The following is a 24,861-nucleotide window of genomic DNA, read 5'->3' as shown; positions in this document are numbered from 1 at the left end:
CTACGCAATGCTTACCATTTGGTCCGAATTCGGGAAGGGGCTTTTAACACTCCTACTGGACACTACGAGTATCTGGTTATGCCATTCGGTCTCACCAACGCTCCCGCAGTTTTCCAGGCCCTGGTTAATGATGTTTTCCGTGACATGTTAAACCAGTATGTTTTTGTTTACCTCGACGACATCCTGATTTTCTCAAAGTCCAAGGAAGAACACGTTCATCACGTCCAATCCGTCCTGCAACGCCTGCTTGCAAACTCACTCTTTGTCAAGGCAGAAAAGTGTGAGTTCCATACCCCATCTGTTGCTTTTCTTGGTTATGTCATTGGTTAGGGAAGCATTTCCATGGACCCCTCCAAGGTAGAAGCAGTTGCGTCCTGGCCTGTTCCTGAGTCCCGTAAGATGTTACAGCGCTTCCTTGGGTTCGCAAACTTTTACCAAAAGTTAATCCGGGATTACAGTTCGGTTGCTGCTCCACTCACAGCACTTACCTCCTCCAAAGTACCCTACAGGTGGTCTTCAGAGGCGGAGGAGGCCTTTAAGTCACTAAAGAAGCATTTCACCTCTGCCCCCATTCTTAGGGTTCCGGATCCTGAAGGGCAGTTTGTGGTGGAAGTCGACGCTTCTGATGTGGGTGTGGGGGCGGTGTTGTCTCAACGAGCACCTGATGATCAGAAGCTGCACCCCTGCGCCTTCTACTCTCGACAGTTAACATCGGCAGAGAGGAACTATGACATTGGTAATCGGGAACTGCTGGCAGTTAAATTGGCCTTGGAGGAGTGGAGACACTGGCTCGAAGGCAGCAAGGTGCCATTTCTGATATGGACAGATCACAAGAATCTGGAATATCTTCAGTCTGCAAAACGTCTCAACTCTCGGCAGACCCGGTGGGCTCTGTTTCTCACTCGGTACAATTTCACTCTGTCCTATCGACCTGGTTCTCGCAACACTAAGCCGGATTCGCTGTCCCGCCAGTTCTCCACCTCGGAAGTCTCCACTGCAGAACCCGAGACAATCCTGTCCAACTCCCACATGGTTGCCATCCTCACATGGGACGTGGAGGAACGGGTCAAAGCTGCTCTGGAGGACAGTCCTGGACCCAGCACCTGCCCTGACAACCTTCTCTTTGTTCCTCAGCATCTCCGGTCGGATGTTCTGCAATGGGCCCACAGTTCTAAACTCACATGTCACCCTGGTATCCAGCGGACTAAGGAGTTCCTGCGGCAAAGGTTTTGGTGGGCTTCCCTGGATGAAGACACCAGAGATTTTGTCAATTCCTGTCCTGTATGCAATCAGTCAAAACCTACACACCAAGCACCTGCTGGACATCTTCATTCCCTACCTGTTCCTCATCGACCTTGGTCCCATATATCCCTTGACTTTGTTACCGGCTTACCTGCTTCTGACGGACACACCTCTATCCTGACAGTCGTAGATCGTTTTCATTTCGTGGCTCATTTCATTCCTCTTCCTAAACTTCCATCGACGAAGGAGACCGCCCAACTTATGTTGCTAAATGTTTTTTACCTGCACGGAATACCTACTGATATTGTCTCGGATCGGGGCCCACAATTCACCTCCATTTTCTGGCGGGAGTTCTGTTTGCTTCTAGGAGCCACTGTCAGCTTGTCATCAGGATACCATCCTCAATCAAATGGCCAAACCGAAAGAATTAACTAACAGATGGAAACCATTTTGCGTTGTATGGCTTCCAGAAGTCCGTCCTCCTGGTCCCAACAGTTACTGTGGGTCGAGTACTCGCATAACACTATGCAAAGTACGGCCACAGGCCTTTCACCATTTCAATGTGCGTATGGGTATCAGCCACCCTTATTTCTATCCCAAGAGAAAGAAGCATCTTGTCCATCTGTTCAGGTCTTCATCAAACGCTGCTACAGGACCTGGAAACAGGCACGAAAAGCCCTGCTCCGGTCAGCACATCGTTACTCTGCTTCTGCTAATTGCCACCGCTCTGAGGCTCCTGTATACCAAGTAGGCCAGATGGTTTGGCTTTCCACAAAGAATCTCCCTCTTAGAGTTGAGTCCAAGAAACTCACTCCAAGGTTTATTGGTCCTTTTAAAATTGAGAGGGTGGTCAACCCTGTGGCTGTGCGCCTCAAGTTACCCAGGGCCATGCGTATTAATGCCACTTTCCATGTCTCGAAGGTTAAACCTGTCCATGAAAGTCCTCTTGCTCCAGCCCTACCTCCTCCACCACCAACGCGTCTGATTGATGGGGAACCTGCATACACGGTCCGATGCCTTCTCCGTTCCAGGCGCCGTGGCAGAGGACTTCAATACCTAATCGACTGGGAGGGGTATGGTCCTGAGGAGCGATGTTGGGTACCTGCCAGGTTTATCTTCGACCCGCGTCTCATTCGAGCTTTCCATGAGCAGCATCCGGACCAACCTTCGGCGGCCGTCACTGCTTCTGGCCGATCTGGTTCCGGGGTGCCTTCTGTCCTTCCTCCTGCTGCCCTGGATGACCAGCTGGACAACAGTGGTTCTGTGGAGGAATCGAGTGGTGGTTCTTCTGTCTGTTTGGAAGGTGGTTCTGGGCATTCTGAGGAGTTCTGACCCTCCATCGTGTTCCCCTCCTCCCTCCTGGTGTGGTGGTTGCTGTTGGGACAGCAGGAGCCGTCCCTTGAGAGGGGGGTTCTGTCATGAGTCTGCTTAGTTAGTTATGGTTTACCTCCTTATTCACTCCATGTTCCTTGATTTTGCCTGTTCCTGTCCATGTTTTCCGGCCTGCCCAGTTTTCCTGCTCTCCACAGCTGCTCCTCATTCCCTCGTCAAGTCGGAGGAGGATATATATACTCCCTCAGTGCAGTCAGTCTCTTGCTAGATTGTCAACCTGTGAAGAGAGACTTTCAAGCTCTTTGAAATTATTGAGAGTTCCTGATTTTAATTGTAAAGTGTGGAATCTGTGTTCTTTTAATAAACAAATCCGATTGAGGAATATTTTATAATCTTATTTAGATATTTCAGTTTCTTTCTACTCCTTCCTGCGTTGCATTTGAGTTCTTCTGTATACCTGTGATACTTTCCACCAATTTTCCACCTAATGTGTCAACATGTCACTTTTAACATCTTTTCACCATATATCATGCTTATTTTTACCAATTTAACCACATTCATGATTTGTCAGTCATGCCCATTATTTGCCATTTTAAATAAATTGTTCCTACTTTTTTAAATAAATTAACCCAACCCCTTCTCCCCCTATTTCTGCCTTTTTTCTGTCTGTTTTTGGACACTCTCATTTGAAACTTTTAACTAATTTCTATGGTTTTTAAAATCCCATTTCACCACCTTTTCCACCATTTTTGGTCACTTTGAATCAGAATCAGAAATGTTTTAATAGCCAAGTACAGTTTTAAGGACAGTACAAGGAATTTGTCTTGGTAGATGGTGCACGAAAGAAAAACAAAAAAACAAAGAAAACAAGAACAAAGAACAACCCAGCAACAATAATAATAATAGTGATAAATATAAAGGATGAGGGATAAATAAAGGATAGATACAGCCCATTTTATTAGTGATTAAAACCAGTATTTCCATCTTTAAGATGACTATAATAATAAGAAACCTCCTGTATAACAGTGGATATTATTCAAATAAATAAATAAAAGTGGTTATCACAGATTCATAGAACAATGGACCATCTCTTCTTGTCTGCTGTATTTCCTGAAGGTGGGAGATCAGATGAAGCTGCTCCACAACTGCTGGTCTGAGCTGTTGGTCCTGGATCACATTTTTAGACAAGTGCAGCACAGAAAGGAGGACAGCATCCTGCTGGTGAGTGGCCAGGAGGTATCACTCCCTCACACCGCTCCCTCTAATCAAAAAGCAGCCCAACAAACCAAAGGAAGGTGCTGGAAGTGTTTCAGCAGCTTCTTTGAATCCTTTCCAAACGTTAACAAACTGTGTTCAAGGTTGTGATGAATATCTGCTCCCTAACGAAGGCCTGAGGCCGTCACAGTTCAGCTGTGTTCAGATCACACACACAACGGTTCAGTTTCCCTCCACTTTCCAGTATTACAGCACATGGTGCTGGTCTAGTCCAGCACGGCCAGATTATCATTAGCATTAGAATAAAGACCAACCTGAGCATTAACACAGGTAACATCAAAGGCTTTGTGTGTGTTTTTTTGTCCATTTTTGTATTTTGTAATAGTTTTTGTGTTTTCTTTTGTCGATTCGTAACTTTTTTAGTCATTTGGTACGTTTTTCTGTCGTTTTCAGTATTTTAGCATTTTAATTGCAATTTTGTCTATTTTTATTATTAATTTGTGTATTTTTCTGTCCTTTTTCTTGCAGTTTTGTGTATTTTTAGAACGTATTGTGCAACATATTAAAACATATGCTGCAACATATTAGAACGTATGGTGCAACATATTAGAACGTATGCTGCAACAAATTAGAACATATGGTGTAACATATTAGAACATATGGTATAACATATTAGGACATGTGGTGCAACATTATAAAACATATGGTGCAACATATTAGAACATACGGTGCAACATATTTGAACATATGCTGCAACATATTAGAACATATGCTGCAACATATTAGAACGTATGCTGCAACATATTAGAACATACGGTGCAACATATTTGAACATATGCTGCAACATATTAGAACATATGCTGCAACATATTAGAACGTATGCTGCAACATATTAGAACATACGGTGCAACATATTAGAAAATATGGTGCAACATATTAGAACGTATGCTGCAACATATTAAAACAAATGGTGCAACATATTAGAACATATGCTGAAACATATTAGAACATATGCTGCAACATATTAGAACGTATGCTGCAACATTTTTGAAAGTATTGTGCAACATATTAGAACGTATGCTGCAACATTTTTGAACGTATTGTGCAACTTATTAGAACGTATGCTGCAACATATTAGAACATATGGTGCAACATATTAGGATATGTGATGCAACATATTAGAACATATGCTGCAACATATTAGAACATATTGTGCAAATTATTAGAACACATGAGGCAACATTTTAGAACATATGGTGCAACATATTAGAACATATGCTGCAACAAGTTAGAACATATGGTGCAAAATATTATAACGTATGGTGCAACTTATTAGAATGTATTGTGCAACTTATTAGAACATATGGTGCAATTCATTAGAACATATTGTGCAAATTATTAGAACAGATGATGCAACATTTTAGAACATTTGGTGCAACATATTAGAACATATGCTGCAACATATTAGAACATATGGTGGAACTTATTAGAACGTATGGTGCAACATTTTTGAACGTATTGTGCAACATATTAGAACGTATGGTGCAACATATGACGTATGGTGCAACATAGAAAATATGCTGCAACATATTAAAACATATGGTGCTACATATTATAACGTATACTGCAACATTTTAGAACATATGCTGCAACATATTACAACATGTGGTGCAACACATTTGAACAGATGCTGCAACATAGAATATATGGTGCAACATATTAGAACATATGATGCAACATAATAAAAACGTGATGTGCAACTTATTACAACATATGGTACAACATATTAGAACATATGCTGCAACTTTTTAGAACATTTGGTGCAACATATTAGAACGTATGCTGCAACAAGTTAGAACATATGCTGCAACATATTAGAATATGTGATGCAACATATTAGAACATATGCTACAACATATTAGAACATGTGATGCAACATATTAGAACATATGCTGCAACATATTAGAACATATTGTGCAAATTATTAGAACACATGAGGCAACATTTTAGAACATATGGTGCAACATATTAGAATATATGCTGCAACAAGTTAGAACATATGGTGCAAAATATTATAACGTATCGTGCAACTTATTAGAACATATGGTGCAATTCATTAGAACATATTGTGCAAATTATTAGAACAGATGATGCAACATTTTAGAACATTTGGTGCAACATATTAGAACATATGCTGCAACATATTAGAACATATGGTGGAACTTATTAGAACGTATGGTGCAACATTTTTGAACGTATTGTGCAACATATTAGAACGTATGGTGCAACATATGACGTATGGTGCAACATAGAAAATATGCTGCAACATATTAAAACATATGGTGCTACATATTATAACGTATACTGCAACATTTTAGAACATATGCTGCAACATATTACAACATGTGGTGCAACACATTTGAACAGATGCTGCAACATATTTGAACATATGCTGCAACATATTAGAATATATGGTGCAACATATTAGAACATATGATGCAACATAATAAAAACGTGATGTGCAACTTATTACAACATATGGTACAACATATTAGAACATATGCTGCAACTTTTTAGAACATTTGGTGCAACATATTAGAACACATGCTGCAACAAGTTAGAACATATGCTGCAACATATTAGAATATATGGTGCAACATATTAGAACGTATGGTGCAACATATTAGGACGTATGGTGCAACATATTAGAACATATGGTGCAACATATTAGAACGTTTGCTGCAACATATTTCAACATATGGTGCAACATATTAGAACATACGGTGAAACATATTAGGACATGCTGCAACATATTAGAATGTATGCGGCAACATTTCTGAACGTATTGTGCAACATTTTAGAACATATGATGCAACTTTTTAGAACATAGGGTGCAACATATTAGAACATCTGTATATACAGAAGTTTTTCCATGTTTCCTTTTTACTGCTGCCCTCAATGTGAGAGCGCACTTAGTGTAGGACTCGTTATTCCTGGCTCCGTTCACGGACCACGCACACTCAAAGGAGCACATTGGTGTTTATAGTCGGTGCATTCACCGCAGCATTACCCGCAGCAAAGATGCATGAGCGTGCACCGTCTCCTCACCTGCAGCACTGCGGTCAAGCCAGCCTCCACTTCAATATCCTTGGTCAACCTAGCCGCCAGCCAGTGCCTGTTAATAGATGGTTTTACGGTAATCCCGCAGCGCGAAGAAAGAGAGAAAGAGAAGTGCACTCTGTGGGACATGATGACGCGCTCAGCCGCTCCGTATAAAATAACGTCACCCTATACAAACTCGCACGGATGCGACCAAATAAAATTTTTACTTGCACACATTGAAAATATACTCGCGTATGCGACCATTTTGGTCACAGTCTCGAGCCCTGCTGGGTCAAACTAGGATTTGCAGTCATGGCAAGGCCACACCAAACTTTGGGTTTAGAAGATCCTGAGTGGCATCGAAGCAATATTTTTTCTATAGACCAGCAGACTAAATTCTGTATATTGTAAATGTGTTGGACCTGTCCATATCTGGGCATGACTCAAACCTATGGCATTATCTGTGTGCTTTCCCCAGAGGACAGACACTTCAGAATTGAAGGGAGCATCAGAACATAATGTGTACTGATCATTCATTCACTTCTTAATCAAGTAAATAAACCTTTGCAAGGCAAGACATCCTGGACTCCTGTCTACTCTCTCTACTGACATATGGGGCTGCATGATTAACATCTCTAACAGCATGTAAAGTAGTAGTAATTGTGCTTCTTGAATGGATTGTTTATTTTTGTTTCTTATTGTTAATGAAAGCTGATAATACAGTAACCCGGGGTTTCCACTGGATACGTCTCCGCTGCGCCACGGCACCGATACGGTATTTCACCGCTGTCCGCCGTCCGGTAATTCACATCGGTTGCGTTTGGAGTGCGGTGCTCTCCGTTTGAACGACTGTGACGTCACGAGACATAGCAGTTCTCACGATATTTATATAATCGCGTGAGCTGATCTGAAGCTGTATGGACACTAATGACCCAAAAAATAATACAATTACTTAGTAACTCAAAAGTTACTTGTTCCAGTAACGCATTACTTTTTGGTGTAAGTAATCAAAATAGTAACTGAGTTACTTTGTGAATGAAGTAACTGTTTTTTTTTTTTTTTTTCTCTCTTGTCTGCACATGCTGTCAAAGGTCAACACTACAAGAAGTGCAATCATTATGAGACAGCAATGCATGTTTTGTTATTGCAATAAAATAAATTGATTTATTTTATTGCTTAATTGTGACCATCACCAGCCCTCCCTAAGAAAGGGTAAGAAATCTTTTATTAGAACGAGGATATAAAAAGGGAGAGCAGTGTTACACCTAAGTGGAGAGAAAGTTAAGCCCAGTATGAGTTTTATCCCACATCCCAAGGCGTGCCAGTGCATCGTAGACCAGTATATGTGCAAAAAAACGCTACCGCAGATGCAGATGCAGCCAGGCCAGCAGAAAGAGTGGGGGTCAGGGAGCCCCAGGCCACCCCACCACGGCCGAGCAACCCCCCAGATGCCCCCAAGATCCCAGGCTGAGAGGCAGCCACCGCCCCCCACACACACATCCGAAAAAAAAAAAAATTGGTTCCTTAACCCGATTGTAAACCTGAAAATTGGTCTTGTAAACCATGTATGCCTACTCACACACACACTCACAAAGACACACACACACAACACAACACAATCACACACACACACACACACACACAAACACACGCGCAAACACACACAAACTAACACACACATACACACACACACACACTCACACAAACACACACGCACGCGCGCGCACACACACACACACAAACACTTACACAAACACACACACACGCGTGCGCGCGCGCGCGCACACAAACACACACACACACATACACTCACACAAACACACACACAAACACACACACTGGTTGACCCAAACATCTTCCATATCAAAATTATGGAGACCACTGAGTTCTTAGAAAAAACACCAACAAACAGTCATTGCGGTCATTACACGGGGTGAATTGAGGAATTAATAAAAAAAGTTTAAAAATAGCAGGAATTAGTGCTGGTCTTGAACAGTCTTGAGGGAAAATCCCGAGTCCGAGACAAGACCGAGACAAAATGCTCCCGAGTCCGAGACCTTTAAAACAAGACCGGTCTCGACTACTACAACACTAATCCCTAGTATGGAATAGGGATTTACATCATAAAAATTACACAATGACGATAACAAATGGTACGAGTCTCAATTTTAAAAGAACAAACATTTTTTTTTTTTTTTTTTGTCTGCATATGCTGTCAAAGGTTAACACTACAAGAAGTGCAATCTTTTTTATTGAAATTAACAAAGGTGAGGTAGAACGACAACAAGTAAAAATATTTGACAAATATTAAGAACAGGTGATGTAGAACAAGATCATGTAAAAATATTTCTGCTCTTTGTATATAATGCCGATCGGCGAACGCACCAGCCTGTATCGGCCAATAATATCAGCCGGCTGATGTATCGGTCTATCACTAATATGGAAAGCAGCACAAACATGCACAGTGTCAATATTGGGAAACTTGTTTTGCACTTATTTTTTGTTACTTTAATTTCTTGTCTCATTATTTTTGTCATAGTTATTATTTACTGTGTATGCCCTTTTTGTTGTTTTCTTTCTGAATGCAGAAGGGATCTATCCAGTCCACAATGAAAGCTTCATTGCCAACGTTGCTGTGAGTCTTCTGGCAGAAATGATGGCGCCTGTACAAATTTTTTGGTTTCTCTAAACATCGCACCCTGTCTGTACGAGGCTCTCACCATCTTCAAATAAGTCTGCACCTAAAGAGGTAAGCAAGAGTATTGTTCAGTTTAGCAAAAGATGGACAGAAAACACAAATCTTAATCAGTCTAGCTCAGGTTCATTGTCCAGGTGAACAGTTTCATACAATGAATATAAAATAAGTCTGATCACCATCACATTGAGTCATTAACTTCAAGTTCTATGATAAATCAATGGGAAGCTTAAATACACTGTAACACAAATAATGATTATAATTAGGGCTGTGTTGTGTATGTATCATTTTTACATAAATAGATTTAAGAACTGCAAACTTACTACTTAAATCATTTATCATTGGACCTGTTTTTGACAACAGGTTTTGTTCATTACTGTGCATTTTGCTCAAGCATTGATCAAACTTTTGAAACATTGTGTCTATATTTTTCTGCAGAGGAGATCCTGCCAGCTAAAGTGAACTCCTAATGGACATCTCAGTACTCCAGCAGAGCTTCTATCTTCAACACCATGTGCTTTAGAAACTCCACTACACGTTACATATAATCTTGTTGAGATCAAACAAGTAGCAACACTTTCTATCAAAAAGAAATCCTTTGGAATGTGAATAATTTAATCGACATACAATTAAAAAATATTTTCTTTGGAAGTAAAATAATCATATTTTTCAAAGTAATACTAACAAATGAGAAGAATAAGGGATTTAGTGAAACATCACACGTTTTATTAAAAAATTGTATGACATTTGATTTGCAAACCTGTTAGCTATCATAAATGACTCTCTACAAATAGATAGCCACCATCTGAAAAACCTTCAAGATGTCCCTCAGTATCAGAGCTGCCAAGCCTCACGCTTTGAGTGTGACAGTCACACAATATGACACATTCTCACACCACACGCCACACTTGACATTTCTCACGCTGATATTTACCCATTCAATACTCTATTTAATTTTTTTTGTGATAATAAACTTTGGTCCTCACGGCTTGCCGTAGCTCGAGTAGCTCTGATTTACTGAAGGAGATAACTAATCCCAGACCAATTCATATCTCCTTGTGACTAAATCTAACCAACCACGGCAGGCGTCACGCAATAATAAACCAATCAGAAGCAACGTAAGGCGGGTCTTGACAAGCTGTCTCTAGACACCTCACACAACATGCACAGACTAGTGATGCGGGGAATTCCGGCTCTATTTACAACCGGCTCTTTCGGCTCAGCTCACTAAAAAGTCAGTTCCCAAGTGGCTCTTCACATTTTATGGTGCTTAAATTAATTTGTCACCAAAAATAATTTGAAGTTATGCGCAATATGAATTACTAGTGATAAAAAAATAATTATAAAGTGCAAAAACAAACAAATTTAACTATTTACAAATAAATTAACTATAAACTCTTAGCTTTTTAGTAGTTTAAAGTGAAACAACAAAGGAACTTAGAGAATCACAACAAAAAATTTATAAAACTAATATTAAAAATAAATAAATAAAAAATAAACATCTTCCTTTAGTTAAGATTGGCATTCAGGAAAACCAAGTGCCTCAGTTTTGAGGGGTTGATCCTATTTCTTCTCTATGTAACGATGCTGTTCATAGACACACTGGCACCTTCATTACAGTTTTTCTCGATTGTTTACACACAAAAACTGGTACTTGAGACACAATGACCACAACATGTAACTCATGCACCAACCCGCTGAACCAATTCTGCTAAACTACAAGCACAATTCCTGCTTTACACTCAAATTACAATTCTAAAACACATTTTTTTCACAACACTACACACAATTCTCTGCATTTGGCACAATTTTCATGACGTAAATCTCTTGTTTTCACAAGGAACACACCACCATTCAAATTCTAAAGTTAAGTTGTCCTACTATGCACACTGACTCATCACATGGATAAACGCCTGTCACACAGGTTTACAATTAGCAATCAGAGCTTGAGCATAAAAAGGGCAACAGGTGAGCACTGTTTTGGAGCAATGGATGCCAACATTGGAAACAGAGGGAGAGCCAGAGCCAGAGGAGTGAGAGTAAGAGGAGGAGGATGAGAACGAGGACAAGGACAAGGAAGGCCAAGGACTGTAATGTCTGATGAGATCTGAGCCACTTTGGTTGACCATGTGATCAACCATGGTCTAATAATGAGTGAGGCTGGGCAAAAAGTACCGCCAAATTTGAGCTGGTACACTGTAGCAACCATTATCCGGACCTTCCAAAATAAGAATAGGTAAGAAATCTACTCTCAATAGAAAATTGCAGTACTGCATATCAATACAGTACTCAATGAGTACAGTAGTACAGAAATGCCTGTGGACTGTTCTATAAAAACAAAGTATGTTTCAAGTATTTGGGAAATGTATTCCTACTTTGCATTCCTACAGAGTATTTACAGTATTTTACTATTTGTTTGGCAGAACTGAAAGATTACCAACACAAGGTGGTCGGGAACGTCTTCTATCCCCTGAACAGGAAACTGAAATTATCAACATGGTCCTAGAAAATAACGCCATAACATTACGGAAAATACAAAAAAAATAAAAGAAAACAATGACATATTTCAAAATATTGATAGGGTAAGCTTATCAACACTGGACCATGTCTTGCGCAGAAATAATCTGAGGATGAAGCAGGTGCCATTTGAACGCAATTCAGAGAGAGTCAAGGAATTGCGATATAACTATGTGTATGTGAGTCCTATACAATCCGACAATTGATGCATACTCGCAACACTGTATAAATCACTGTATACATATTTCAGTATTGTAATCACAATGATTGTGTTTTACAATAGTGACCACTCCCATGTCTATTTCTGATATTGTCATGTGTGATTGAGCTAGAGGTGGCTGCAGTGGAGCACCAGTTCGTCTTTTTGTGAGGTTGAATCCAACCTCATCAATGAAGATGAAGGAGTAGAAGGAATATGATCGGGCAGCGTGCTATTGTTGAAGTCCCTGGCCAGCGCGGAGGGAACATCACAACGTGTGCAGCGATTATGCACCACGGTGTCATGCATCATCATGGTACCCTTGGCCCCTACAACACTGCCCATCTGATCACATTCCTGGACACGCTACACAACACACACTCATTCCACCAGACCAGATAGATGGCCCAGAGCAGCTCAGGTACGTTGTCATTTGGGACAACGTAAGTTTCCACCGGGCTGCTCTGGTTCGTAACTGGTTCATTGCCCACCATCGTTTTTTAGTTGTTTATCTGCCTCCAAATTCCCCATTCCTAAATCCTATTGAGGAATTTTTTTCTGCCTGGAGATTAAGATTAAATCGGGGCTTTCGCCTTTAATTGGCCATGTAATGTATAGTACATTAATGGAATTCGTCCTCTGCATTTAACCCATCCCTGAGGAGCAGTGTATGAAAAGTGTATGACCGAAATCCACAAACGCATACATCCCTTCTCCAAGCTATGGAAGGCGCATGTAGAGATATAGCAGTTGATGCTTTTCATGGCTGGATTCGCCATGCTAGGTGATATTTCCCCTGCTGCTTGGCCAGGGAAAACATTGCTTGTGATGTGGATGAGGTGCTGTGGCCAGACCCAAACAGAAGACATGATGCAGCATAGTTTTTTTTTATTTACAGTATCTGTATACAGTAAATTCTTCTTTTTTGTATGCAGACCACTGTACAGTATGTGGAAACTTGTGTTGGTTGGGATGTACACTGTGTACATTGTTTTTGTGGGAAAAATAGAATATATTTATTACCGTGTATTTGTGTGTTCTGAGTATGAAAACAATATTCTCAAATATCTTACATTACAACACACATGTATATACTGTCTATAATAAGTGTAACACTGAACAAAAAAGGCCAAAGTCATTACGATGAATGGAGAAGTGTGTTTTACATTGAGCACGTCAGTGTTCAACTGGTTCTTATAAAGGTCTATTGATATGATGGTTTGTGTCATTTGAAAACAAAATACCGTTTTGAATGTGAAGTTTAATTTTGCAGGAGAATTGAGAGGTTTTGCCCATTGTGTGTGTGTTTTTGGATTTGTGCGTAGAGCTCTGAGAATATGAGGCATGCTTTCAGAAAATGTGTGTAAACAATCAAGAAAAACTGTAATATCAGGTACACTTGCTTGTCTTATTTCTTCCCATTGCAATGGATGAACAGTTCTCATGTGCCTGTGCAAGTTGTTTGTGGAGACTCCTCTATATGGGGTTTTCATTTAGCTGACTTTACATTCTGCCTTAGTTTGGTCAAAGTAATTGAAATGTGTCCAGAATTTGCAGAGCTTCCTGTTGTCACTCATTCTCCACTTTTTTTTTTTATTTTTTTTTTTTAACTTTCCCGTCTGTTTGCGTTGTGGTACTTCCTCTCTTTTTTTCTCTCATTTCTCTCCTTCCTGTGTGTGTTGTGTGTGTGTGTGTGTGTGTGTGTGTGGGTGTGTGTGTGTGTGTGTGTGTCTCTGTGTGTGTGTGTGTGGGGGTTGTGTGTGTGTGTGTGTGTGTGTGTGTAATATGGTGCGTGTGCGTGTGCGTGTGCGTGTGCGTGTGCGTGTGCGTGTGCGTGTGCGTGTGCGTGTGCGTGTGCGTGTGCGTGTGCGTGTGCGTGTGCGTGTGCGTGTGCGTGTGCGTGTGCGCGTGCGCGTGCGCGCGTGCGCGTGCGCGTGTGCGTGTGCGTGTGCGCGTGCGCGTGCGCGTGCGCGTGCGCGTGTGCTATAGTGTTAGTTTACTTGTCTAAAAAACTAACACTGCATGTGTTTCTCTTCTCTAACTAACTTTCTCTGTAGCAGAGGTGCTGCTGAGGCATTCTTAAAGAGACAGTGTCCTGAATGTGATTTACTTTAAAAACTACTTTCAACAAATCAGAGCTGCAACACTGCAACAAAGCAACACTACATAATTTTATCACATTTCAGCCTTAATGAAGGAAAAAGTCAAAAGTGACACAAAATGTAGTTATTGTGCTGCTAGTGATTAATTAAAGGGTCTTTGTGGCTCCACTGACTTTGAAACATTATTGTTTTTCTTGTAAAACTATTGATAAAAAATAAATGGTTTATATTGCCTATTGCCATTTTGAGGAAAAATATCGAGATATGAATATTGGTCCATATCACCCAGGCCTAATGTAACCAAAGCAGTAACGTTTTATCTTGTAAAGGATATTATTGTCTAAACTGTGTGAAATGAGGCGTTCAAACACTGTTTAAAGTATGATTTTATTAATATGAGTGTGTTACCTCAATAACAAATAGAAATCACTAGACTGATATGATGCCTTGTTATGTAACAAGTGATGCTAATGCTAATGCTACACTACTTTAGTTAAACAAAGTAAAAAGACTGTGTGACTAAAATAACACGTCAGCCTTTTTGTTTAATGTTAATTGTATTTGAAACCAGTTTGATAAATTGCTTACATACAATTAAAAAAAATATTTGAAAATGACCTTGTCTTAAATGATGATGAATTTATGTAAGTGAATTGGTTTGTTTGTGATTTTTTTTTTTTTCCCCACATCACCCACTCCTATGTGTGTGTGTCTGTGCTAGACATTAACTTAAATTAATTAAAACTCTTATTCAGCTACTAGCAGTGTTATGAACACTGCTAGTAGCTGAATTGCACTTGTAGGTTATATCAGCATAAATACATCATAAATTAAACAAATGTCTTGTCTAATCTAAAGTTCATTTGAACTGTTCTTATTTGATTATTTTTGTATGTAATCGTGTATTTCTATGGACATTGAGTCTGCTGCTAAGACATTCATTCAATCAAAAATCACTTGATGTTTTAATGTTTTTTACATGATTATCTTTTAATGACCTTCTGTTGCAGACAAGGAGAGCTGAGGTAAAGGTAGCACTGCCTTGGGCCACAGTGTTTTAAGTGGGAGCCCCCTGCCTCTGTCATCATCAACATCTGTGAAAACCCCTACAACATGAGACATGTCCCCAGATAAATGATGGAGAGTTGGTTGAAATAAAATATTGACAAATAAATGTATTTTGTCAAAATTCTTGTTAGTTTTCATTTCTAATTTCTGGTTGATTAAAACTAGCATTATGAGGCCACAGTGCAGGAAGAGCTGCTGGCATGGAGGTGATGACATCAGTCTGAAGGTAGAAATCAACGTTAAAACAGGACAAAGCCATGTTTAAAAAAGGACACTTTTTTTTTTTTTTTTGCCGGAACGCATCAGGTCACTAAAGTCTCACTCTTGTCATTTTCTGAAACTTGGCAGCCATGCAGTATGTAACAGAGCATGAAACTACCAGTAAACAAAACCACAGATACAGAGGAAGCGGGTGGTGTTTCTACCAAACACAGAGAGTATCACATGAGAGCGAAGCACCATGAAGGAATTACGTCTGCTGTGTGAGTAAAAGTTCATTTTCTGTGCTTTGACTCTCAGTAACAGCTTCTCTCCACATCCACAGGTCTGACCTCTCTGCTCATGTGTGTCACCAGCCAAAAAGGTCAGTGATGTTCTGTGTCCTCAACATTCAAATGATCTCAGTCAGGATCTCTTACACAGAGACAACCTGAAGCTGTGTGTGGCTACAGATGACAGTGGTGCTGTGAGATATGAAGAAAATGTTATATCACAATATAAGTAGATTTATATTCTGATAACATCATATTTATCCCGATAGTGTTTCTTCCTTAAAATTACATGAAATAAATGGAAAGTTGCTAATCATTATATATCTACAGTGGTGTGAAAAAGTGTTTCCCCCTTCCTGATTTCTTACTTTTGTGCATGTTTTCCACACTTAAATGTTTTAGATCATCAAACAATTTTAAACATTAGTCAAAGATAACACAAGTGAACACAAAATGCAGTTTTTAAATGAAGGGCTTTATAAATGAGGAAGAAAAAAAATCCCATATATATACACTGTATATATAGTCATATTGGCAGTAGTAACACAGTTTGTAACCAGACTAATTATTGGTTGTGGTTGCTCTGGGGGACCCAATCTCGGTGAAAAAAGCAGTGTTTCACCTCCAGATACCACAGTATCCATTTTGTGCATCTCTGTGGCACTAAGTTAAACACGAGCACGGCCCCGTCGGTGTTAAATTATGTAGAACTAGGCTGGATCTGACCAGCCTATTCTGGTGGTTGACATTGGGCGCAGCTTCAGTAGCTGATGATGGCTACACAAGGAGGACCTACTTCAGTCACGTGGACCGGGACCTGCTCCTCTAACGGTGCAGTAAACTAGTATCTCTGGGTGACGTAAACATGCAAAGTAAGTTTCAGATGTTTTTATTAGAGCATACACTGTAAGTATACAATTAATCAACTTTTGTGTGCTCTTCTTTTCTTCAAGTAAAACAGACAACAAACAATATCACTAACTAAAGTGAACAACATCCAAACTACGAACACAGATTTGAAACAAAAGTAGATACATGAATACTAGTAAGAAATGACTGAAGTAAAAAGATTCAGTTATAAATCACGAAAGTAACTAAGGAAAAATAAGACATGAGGAGGAAGAGGACCACACCCAATCCAACTGACCAAACCATCATATGAATTATAATGACCATACATGGTCATTTTGCTTTAATTAAATTTGAATCAACTGGTATGGACTGTAAAGTATCATAGATATGAGTAGTTGATATTTATATGTTTGAAGAAGGGCACAGGCATCTGTTTAGATTTCAGCCTTGGAAAGTCTCAAAGTTCTGGAGATTTTTTCTGACATTATCTCTATTTTGCAGAAGTTGTTTCCAGGCAATTTGTATTTGCTCTGCATTTGAGAAAATGAAGCAAATGTCTTGTTAATGTATGAATCTCCTATTGCACGGTCACCCGTCTTCTGCCATTGTATGAATGTTATCCAAGCCAGATGGAGCAAAGGAAGGGTTTCTGGCAACTGGCAAAGCGAAAAGTGTACGTTTCAAACCAAAATGAAGCTTTATCTGTTTACAGATCTTAATGGTGTCACAGATCATAACGTCATTCTTGTATACAGATTTTTCAGTATTAGAAGGTGGTAAGAGGATGGCACCTATGGAATAAGGGTAGCATGCTTCCCGTTCTAGATTTAGCCAGTTAGTTGGGGTTGTTGCTTCATGAAGCCAAAATGCCATCATTTTAATATTAGTAGCCCAATAGTATAGTGAGAAATCTGGTAATGACAAGCCTCACTCCTTTCTAGATTTGTAAATATGTTTCTTGCTAATTCTGTGTATTTTGTAGTCCCACAGAAAAGGTATTAGAATTGTGTTAACTGTTTACAAAATGATATGTTGAGAAACAGAGGAATGTTCTGAAATAACTATCACAACTGAGGTAAGAAAATCATTTCAATTGCATTTGGTCTGCCTAATAAAAATAAAGATCTTCCAGAACTGTATAGTCAATTAAATTTTGAGATTTGATGGAGGAAAATTTGAAGTATATTCACTAGTTATGTTAATCCCTAAGTATGTAAACTTCTCTAAAGATAGACACAAATTAAGGGTCTGTAACCAGGATAAATCATTCACATAGATGAGCATCAACTCACTCTTAGTCCACTTTATCCTATATGAAATTTAACTCAAATTATTCCACAAGATTTTTTCAAATTAATAAAAAATAAATCACAAAATCAAGTAAATTTAGGTGACGATCCTGCAGGGACTGATATCTGTCACTTATTGCTTGGATATTGTTGGTGCCTTACATACGTCACTTACCATTTAAAGGTGGGAGTGCCAAGTAGGGCATATTATTGTTGAAAAGTCTTGTTTTCCCACATATAATCTGTACCCCACTTGAGATCAAACAAGTAGCAACACTTTCTACCAAAAAGAAATCCTTTGGAATGTGAATAATTTAACCGACATGCAATTAAAATATTTTTTTGGAAGTAAAATAATCATATTTTTCAAAGTAATACTAACAAATGAGAAGAATAAAGGATTTAGTGAAACTAGAAATCAACGTTAAAGCAGGCCCTGCAGCTATCAAAATATATTACTTAAAATTTTAATCAAAACACCTAAAAGCAAATGAGGTGCTGGAAAAAAAATGAGGTGCTGGATCCAATTAAATAAGTGCTGATTTTTCCCCGGTAAAAATTAAGCTATCATACTGTAAACATTTTTATATTGCACTACCATATATATATATATCGTTAAATCACACAGCATTCAATGAGACATGATCGATGTGAAAATGGCGTAAGAAGGTTCAGGTCTCTCAAATCCTTCTCTTTCTGTTCTCTGGGTTTTTTAGCAGCTGGTCTGAGGGTGAGTCTGGGCCGGTCACAGTTCTTCACTGGAGAGTCCGTGACTCTGAGCTGTGAGGACCGCGACATCTCCACCGGATGGATCCTGAAGAGGCGTACCACACGATCAGTGTCCCAATGTGGACATGACTTTGGAGACTTTGTGGATCCAAACTGCACCATGAGCTACCTGGTGTCCTGGGACACTGGAGCTTACTGGTGTGAGTCTAAAGACGGTGTAACGAGTGGGCACATCAACCTCACCATTAGTGGTAAGATCAGCATTTGTTTATGTGTGTGTGTGTGTGTGTGTGTGTGTGACATCCTCCATTCTGGTTCCAGGTCCAGGGTCAAAGGTGCTTCTGCAGAGTCCGGTCCACCCTGTGACAGAGGGACAGGACGTGGTTCTGAGCTGTCACACAAACAACGCTGGCTCCAACACCACAGCCTCTTTCTACAGAGATCACAATCACCTTATGACCACGCCCACTGGTCACATGACTCTCCGCAATGTGTCAAGGTCTGACGAGGGCTTCTACAAGTGCACCTTCAGTAGCCATGGAGAGTCTCCACCAAACTGGATCTCTATCACAGGTGTGGAGGAGAGGGAAGAGCCTTCGGGAGGTTTGAGTCTAAGTGTTGTAAATGTTATACTAACATACTACTCATACTAAATCTGACGTCAAATTGAGCATGTAGTGCGTTCACATTAGATAGTATGAAAAAATTTACAACAGCATTTGACTGTGTTCGAAATGTCACAAGCCGTACTATGCTCTACAACAGGGGTCCCCAACTAAATTGGCAAGAGGTCCACTAACTCGATCAGCCCAGTAGACGAGGGTCCGGACATCCAAAAACACCCAACAATAATTCAGTTTTCTGTCCTTTTATTAAATTGTAACCATGTCAACAAGTTGACAGTAAAACTATCTTTATCTTTACATTTATTCAACTGATTTTGTTGAAATTCATTCAAGTATATTATTTACTTTTAGTACAAATCAAACCTTTCAAAATCAATAACAGCAACAGGAAGCATAAAAATAAATACTGAATGTCTTAATACATTAGGTGCAAATTATTAGCTTCTGCATGATGCTCTGAAAATGTGGAGCAGAGAACAGACGTGTGGATAATGCAGTGATATGACAAGAGCTCTGGGTTGTCCTCTTTCAGTCGACTGACTGCACCCTTTTCTTTTCCCATCATAGACGGTGCCCCGTCAGTGGTGATAGAGACAACATTTTTTACATCGATTCTCCTCTGTGTTAGCATTTCCTTTATGGCCAAATATATGTCCTCTCCCCTGGTGTGCGTTTTCAAAGCTGTGACGCCTAAAATGTCCTCTACAAATGTTTTAGTCTCTTGATGATAGAATCGGACATACACCAAGAGCTGAGCGTTGTCACTCACGTCAGTTGATTCATCAGCAGCTAACGCAATGCACGGGGCACTTTGGATGGCGCTGTCAAGCTGGGACTGCACATCCTCCGACAGTAGCTCAGCTCTTCTAGTTGTTGTTGTGGATGATAAGGGAATCTGACGAACCTTTTGTTTTAGCTGCTGTCCTTCTTTGCCCTCAAACAGCGTGTCTGCCAACGCCTCCATACACTCTTTCACCATTCCGGAGTCAGTAAACGGCTTTTTATGTTTGCCCAAATTCCATTGTACTCGAAGTGAGCACTCGTAGGCTCGTTGCTGTGCTGTAAGGGACTGTGCTATCACCCGTGTTGAACGCTCATACTGTCCTTTTAGCTCACCAATTTTCCTCGTCCTCGCGGGTGATCCTGGTGGGTAATTTTCGTTGAAAGTTTTGTGTCTTGTCTCGAAATGCTGCTTGATGTTTCCACATTTAACAACAGCAACAGACTCTGAACAAATAAGACACACGGGTCGTGTAGAACTCGATGAAGACAAAATGAAAGCATACGCCTCAGTCCACTCATCTCGAAAGATGCGGTTTTCCAGTCCACTTTTCTAATTTTTGACAACGCCATAATTCATTCATGTATCTCATAGTAATGTGTGTACAAGCCAAAGTTTGTGATCTCTCTGGACCCCGGCTCTTCCAAAGGACCCGACACAGACATAGCTGCCCTTGCGCACGCCTGGCCAAAAATAACTTTCGATAAAAAAAAAAAATTTTTAATTATTATTTCAGTACTTTTAAACAAAAATGTTTGGAGGTCCAGATAAATAGGTCTTGAGGTCCGGACCTGGACCCCAGTCCGCCAGTTGGGGACCCCTGTTCTACAAACTAAATGAGTATATACTCTCATATGTCTGCTATATACTATAAGTATGAGTTAGATGATGAGCGTTCCCACTGAAGTATACTTCCAAGTTTCCCAAGATGCATTTGGAACCAAGGACAAAAACCTGAATCACACTGAGGCTAAATATCTCTGTTGATTCTCCACCTTTGAAAGTTCTAAAAACATTTTAAGTGAGAAAGTGACCAAGTAGAATATCCACATGTGCTCATTTCATCCATAAAACTCACGTAGACACATTTCATTCACACATTTCACAGATTTTCTGAGACTCACCATTGTGCTACTGACAGAACCTCTACAAGCCCTATTTAGAAAAGTGTAAAAAAAGTACATCCCCGTATACATCCTAGTACTTCTCACCTACTCTGTCTTTTCATACTATCTAATGTGAACGCACTACATCTTCATGTCTGATTTAGTAGAACATTTACAACACAACCTTAGAAACAACAGATAATAATAATAATCATTTACACATTTCAGGGAGACACAAAACTCCGACAAACAAAACAGCTCCTTTTGTAACGGCTAAAGCTCCGCCCACATGCCTCAGCCAGTCAGTGGTCAAATGGCTCTGCCTCCTGGTGGCTTTCTGCCCGTACCTGATCTCCACTGTGCTCGTGGTGTCTTTGTATCGAGCTCGAGAAACAGGTAATCAATCAACACATGAATTCATCAATCTAATGATTGAGTAAATATGAAATTCTGACTGTGCAGGAAGCAGTACACCTGACTCCACGGAGAAGGAAGAGAATAGGAAATGACTGTGCTGACATCATCACAAAACATTGCTTAAAGAGCGTGTGTGTGTGTGTGTGTGTGTGTGTGTGTGTGTGTGTGTGTGTGTGTGTGTGTGTGTGTGTGTGTGTGCGTGTGCGTGTGCGTGTGCGTGTGCGTGTGCGTGTGCGTGTGTGTGTGCGTGTGCGTGTGCGTGTGCGTGTGCGTGTGCGTGTGCGTGTGCGTGTGCGTGTGCGTGTGCGTGTGCGTGTGCGTGTGCGCGTGTGTGTGTGTGTGTGTGTGTGTGTGTGAGAATGAGGTTGCCTATGCAGATCTGCAGCACTGCACATGTTAGCAGACATTTCCTGTGTGGGTTGTAAACGATGAACAACATGCAAACAAAGAGTTGACTCGATTACTTCAAGTTCATGTCTCCAGCAGGGGGCAGCACACACTCTTTTAGTTTTTTAATCCGAGTCGAGCTTTCTGTATTACATTTTAGCCTTGTACGACGAAGCTGGATCAATGTTTCCTGATTTATTTTTGTTAGCGTCACCTAAACAAACATTCTCTGTCAGAGAGCAGATGTACTATGAAGCAGGATATAAACACCTTTTACTTAAAACAAGTGATTTCAGCCTGGCTACGTGTGCGCTCCTGTGACAGGGGGAGATTGCAGCGTCAGACCAATCACAATCACAGAGAAACTGTGTAGAGCAACTCATGTCACAATTGAGGAATAATTATTTAAAAACATTAAGAATTAAAATCCATAATTCAGACCAAAAACAACACTGTTGCTGCAGGAACTAAGGAACACTGGCGGGAAGTTGCTGACACTGTTAATGTGTAAAAGTGTGAGATTATATAATAATCTATGGGATGATAAATGGACAGCGCTCTGATCAATTTCACTATATTACAGCACAGATGTGTTTCTATTCAGGTAGTCCTCAATTTATCACACACACACTGGGATGTTGTTTCACTGTAGTTTGTTCCTGTCAATGCTGCCCGCGTCACTATAGCGCATTATTTCTCAAATGGGGGAGTACGCAATGGTGCTACAGGGGATGCTAGAGAGAGAAAGAGAGGAAGGGAGGGAGGGAGGGGGGGAGAGAGAGAATATAAATCAGAATTTTTCAACCTTGGGGTCGGGATCCAATGTGGGGTCGCCTGAAATTTCTGAAAAATTAGAATAGATTTTTGAATTTCCTTTTTCAAAACAACACCATTTTAAACAACTGTATTTCTATACTTTCACTTTGTGAATCTGGTTCAAATAAAATGCAGTTAAGAATGATCTAAGCTCAAACAGAATGAAAAACTCATTCTAGACAAAAATGTCTTTGGGGTTACCAGAAATTCTTGTTATCAAAATGGGGTCACATTTCAAAAAACGGTTGAGAACAACAGCACTAAATAGTATTTCTTTCCACTTATTTACAAAATTAGATTCCTTAAAAAGTGTGTTATCACTAGGGGGCTCGAGGAACCGTGCTTCACAGTACTGCAATGGTGTATGTCTTACTTGGATGAGAGAAGTTATTTTTATTAATTAAAGATGTCCTATGGGGTTCCTCAGGGCTCAGTTCTTGAACCACTTCTCTTCAGCCTCTATGTGTCGTTATCCAGCATCGTAGCACAACACACACTGAATAAATCCCGGAAGTTAGCTTGATAAGAGGAAATCCAGCTTCATAGTACAGGCCCTTAAGGTTGCTATTTTTACATGATTGTTATGAATCTTTATTGTTGTGACAAAAAATATCAAATAAACATTACATTTCTTTTGCACAAATAGCAAAAATGATTTCACTATGAGCTGCAAACTTGACTCTTGAAGCGCCAATAAAGTCATTTGATGAGCAGCAGCTTTCGATGGAAAGTTAGGAGAAAATAATATTTTAAACATAGAAATATATACAATTAAAACAATTTGTTTGCCAAAAATGAAAAAAAAAAAACTTCTGCTGCCTTCAAGAGGTAAGAAAAAAGCCATCATAACAAATTGAATTAGTACACAGAATATATTGTATTCACAAGTTATTTAAGGATAAAATATGTACATTGCTCACAAAAAAATAAGTATTTCAAAGAACACATTGTTGCATAGATTGCAAATGTGGGTTGGACTAAATAGAAAAGTACTGCAATGGTTTATGTCCTACTTGGATGAGAGAAGTTATGGTAAGCAATGGAAAATTTGGTCAGTTATTGGACCCCTTCTCTTCAGCCTATATATGCCTCCACAGGATTTATTTTAAGGTTATTTTATTGGTTTTCAAGTCCCTGAATGGGCTGGCCCTCCTTTCATTGCATCGGCCCTCCAGAATTCTCAGGTCAGCCAACCAGATAGTTTTAGGCCATTCTTTTTCTGTGGCAGTTCCCACCCTCTGGAATGCACTACCGATTTCCAGCACTTTCCCACCTAATGTCACATATGTTGACCCCGTTATTCTCACTTTTAATCTCTTTTTTACCATATTTCATGCTTATTTTTGCCAAGTTAACCACATTCACAATTTGTCATTACCATTATTTGCCAGTTTAACCTAATTGTTCTAATTGTTTCTGCTACTTTTCTGTCCATTTTTGAACACTAACTTTCAACCAATTTCTGTGGTTTTTAAAATCCAATTTCACCACCTTTTCCACCATTTCTGGTCATTTTTAACCCATTTTATTTCTGCTTAAAACAATGATTACTATTTTAAGATGACTATACTATGGCCCTGATAATATAAACTTCCTGGATAACAGTAGATATTATTCAAATGAATAAATACATAAAAAAAATCTCTTCCCTTTATTCCCCCTTATAGATGGTCCTGTCTCCACATGACTGTTCTTCAATGTTCATGTCTGTGTTCAACCACCTTCAGCTGCAGTGGGGGTCCCCGCTTTATGGAACCTTTGTTTTGGGGCTTGCGGCTTGAAAAGGTTGAGAACCATTGCTCTAAAGCAGGGGTGCCCAATCCTGGTCCTCAAGAGCCCCTATCCAGCATGTTTTAGATGTTTCCCTCTTCCAACACACCCGATTGAAATGACCA

General features: G+C 39.9%; 1 protein-coding gene across 3 annotated transcripts; it reads left to right on the top strand.

Moving 5' to 3' along the window:
- Window positions 1–15,880: 15,880 nt before the first annotated feature.
- Window positions 15,881–21,965, top strand: LOC114471111 (Fc receptor-like protein 5). 3 transcript variants are annotated; one of them, XM_028459697.1, is made up of 6 exons: window positions 15,881–15,954; window positions 16,048–16,055; window positions 18,821–19,084; window positions 19,155–19,436; window positions 21,575–21,742; window positions 21,809–21,965. In XM_028459697.1, exons 1-6 carry the CDS (start codon window positions 15,917–15,919, stop codon window positions 21,853–21,855), a joined length of 807 nt encoding a protein of 268 aa, XP_028315498.1. In that variant the 5' UTR covers window positions 15,881–15,916; the 3' UTR covers window positions 21,856–21,965. The 3 variants fall into 3 exon arrangements, with proteins under 3 accessions (XP_028315498.1, XP_028315499.1, XP_028315497.1); XM_028459698.1 differs by having other exon boundaries at window positions 15,907–15,954; window positions 16,017–16,055; window positions 19,155–19,406; XM_028459696.1 differs by having other exon boundaries at window positions 15,907–15,954; window positions 16,017–16,055.
- The last annotated feature ends 2,896 nt before the right edge of the window (window positions 21,966–24,861 follow it).

Source organism: Gouania willdenowi, chromosome 10 (genome assembly GCF_900634775.1).
Source record: "Gouania willdenowi chromosome 10, fGouWil2.1, whole genome shotgun sequence".
NCBI lineage: Eukaryota > Metazoa > Chordata > Actinopteri > Blenniiformes > Gobiesocidae > Gouania > Gouania willdenowi.
This window is presented reverse-complemented; position numbering and strand designations above follow the sequence as displayed.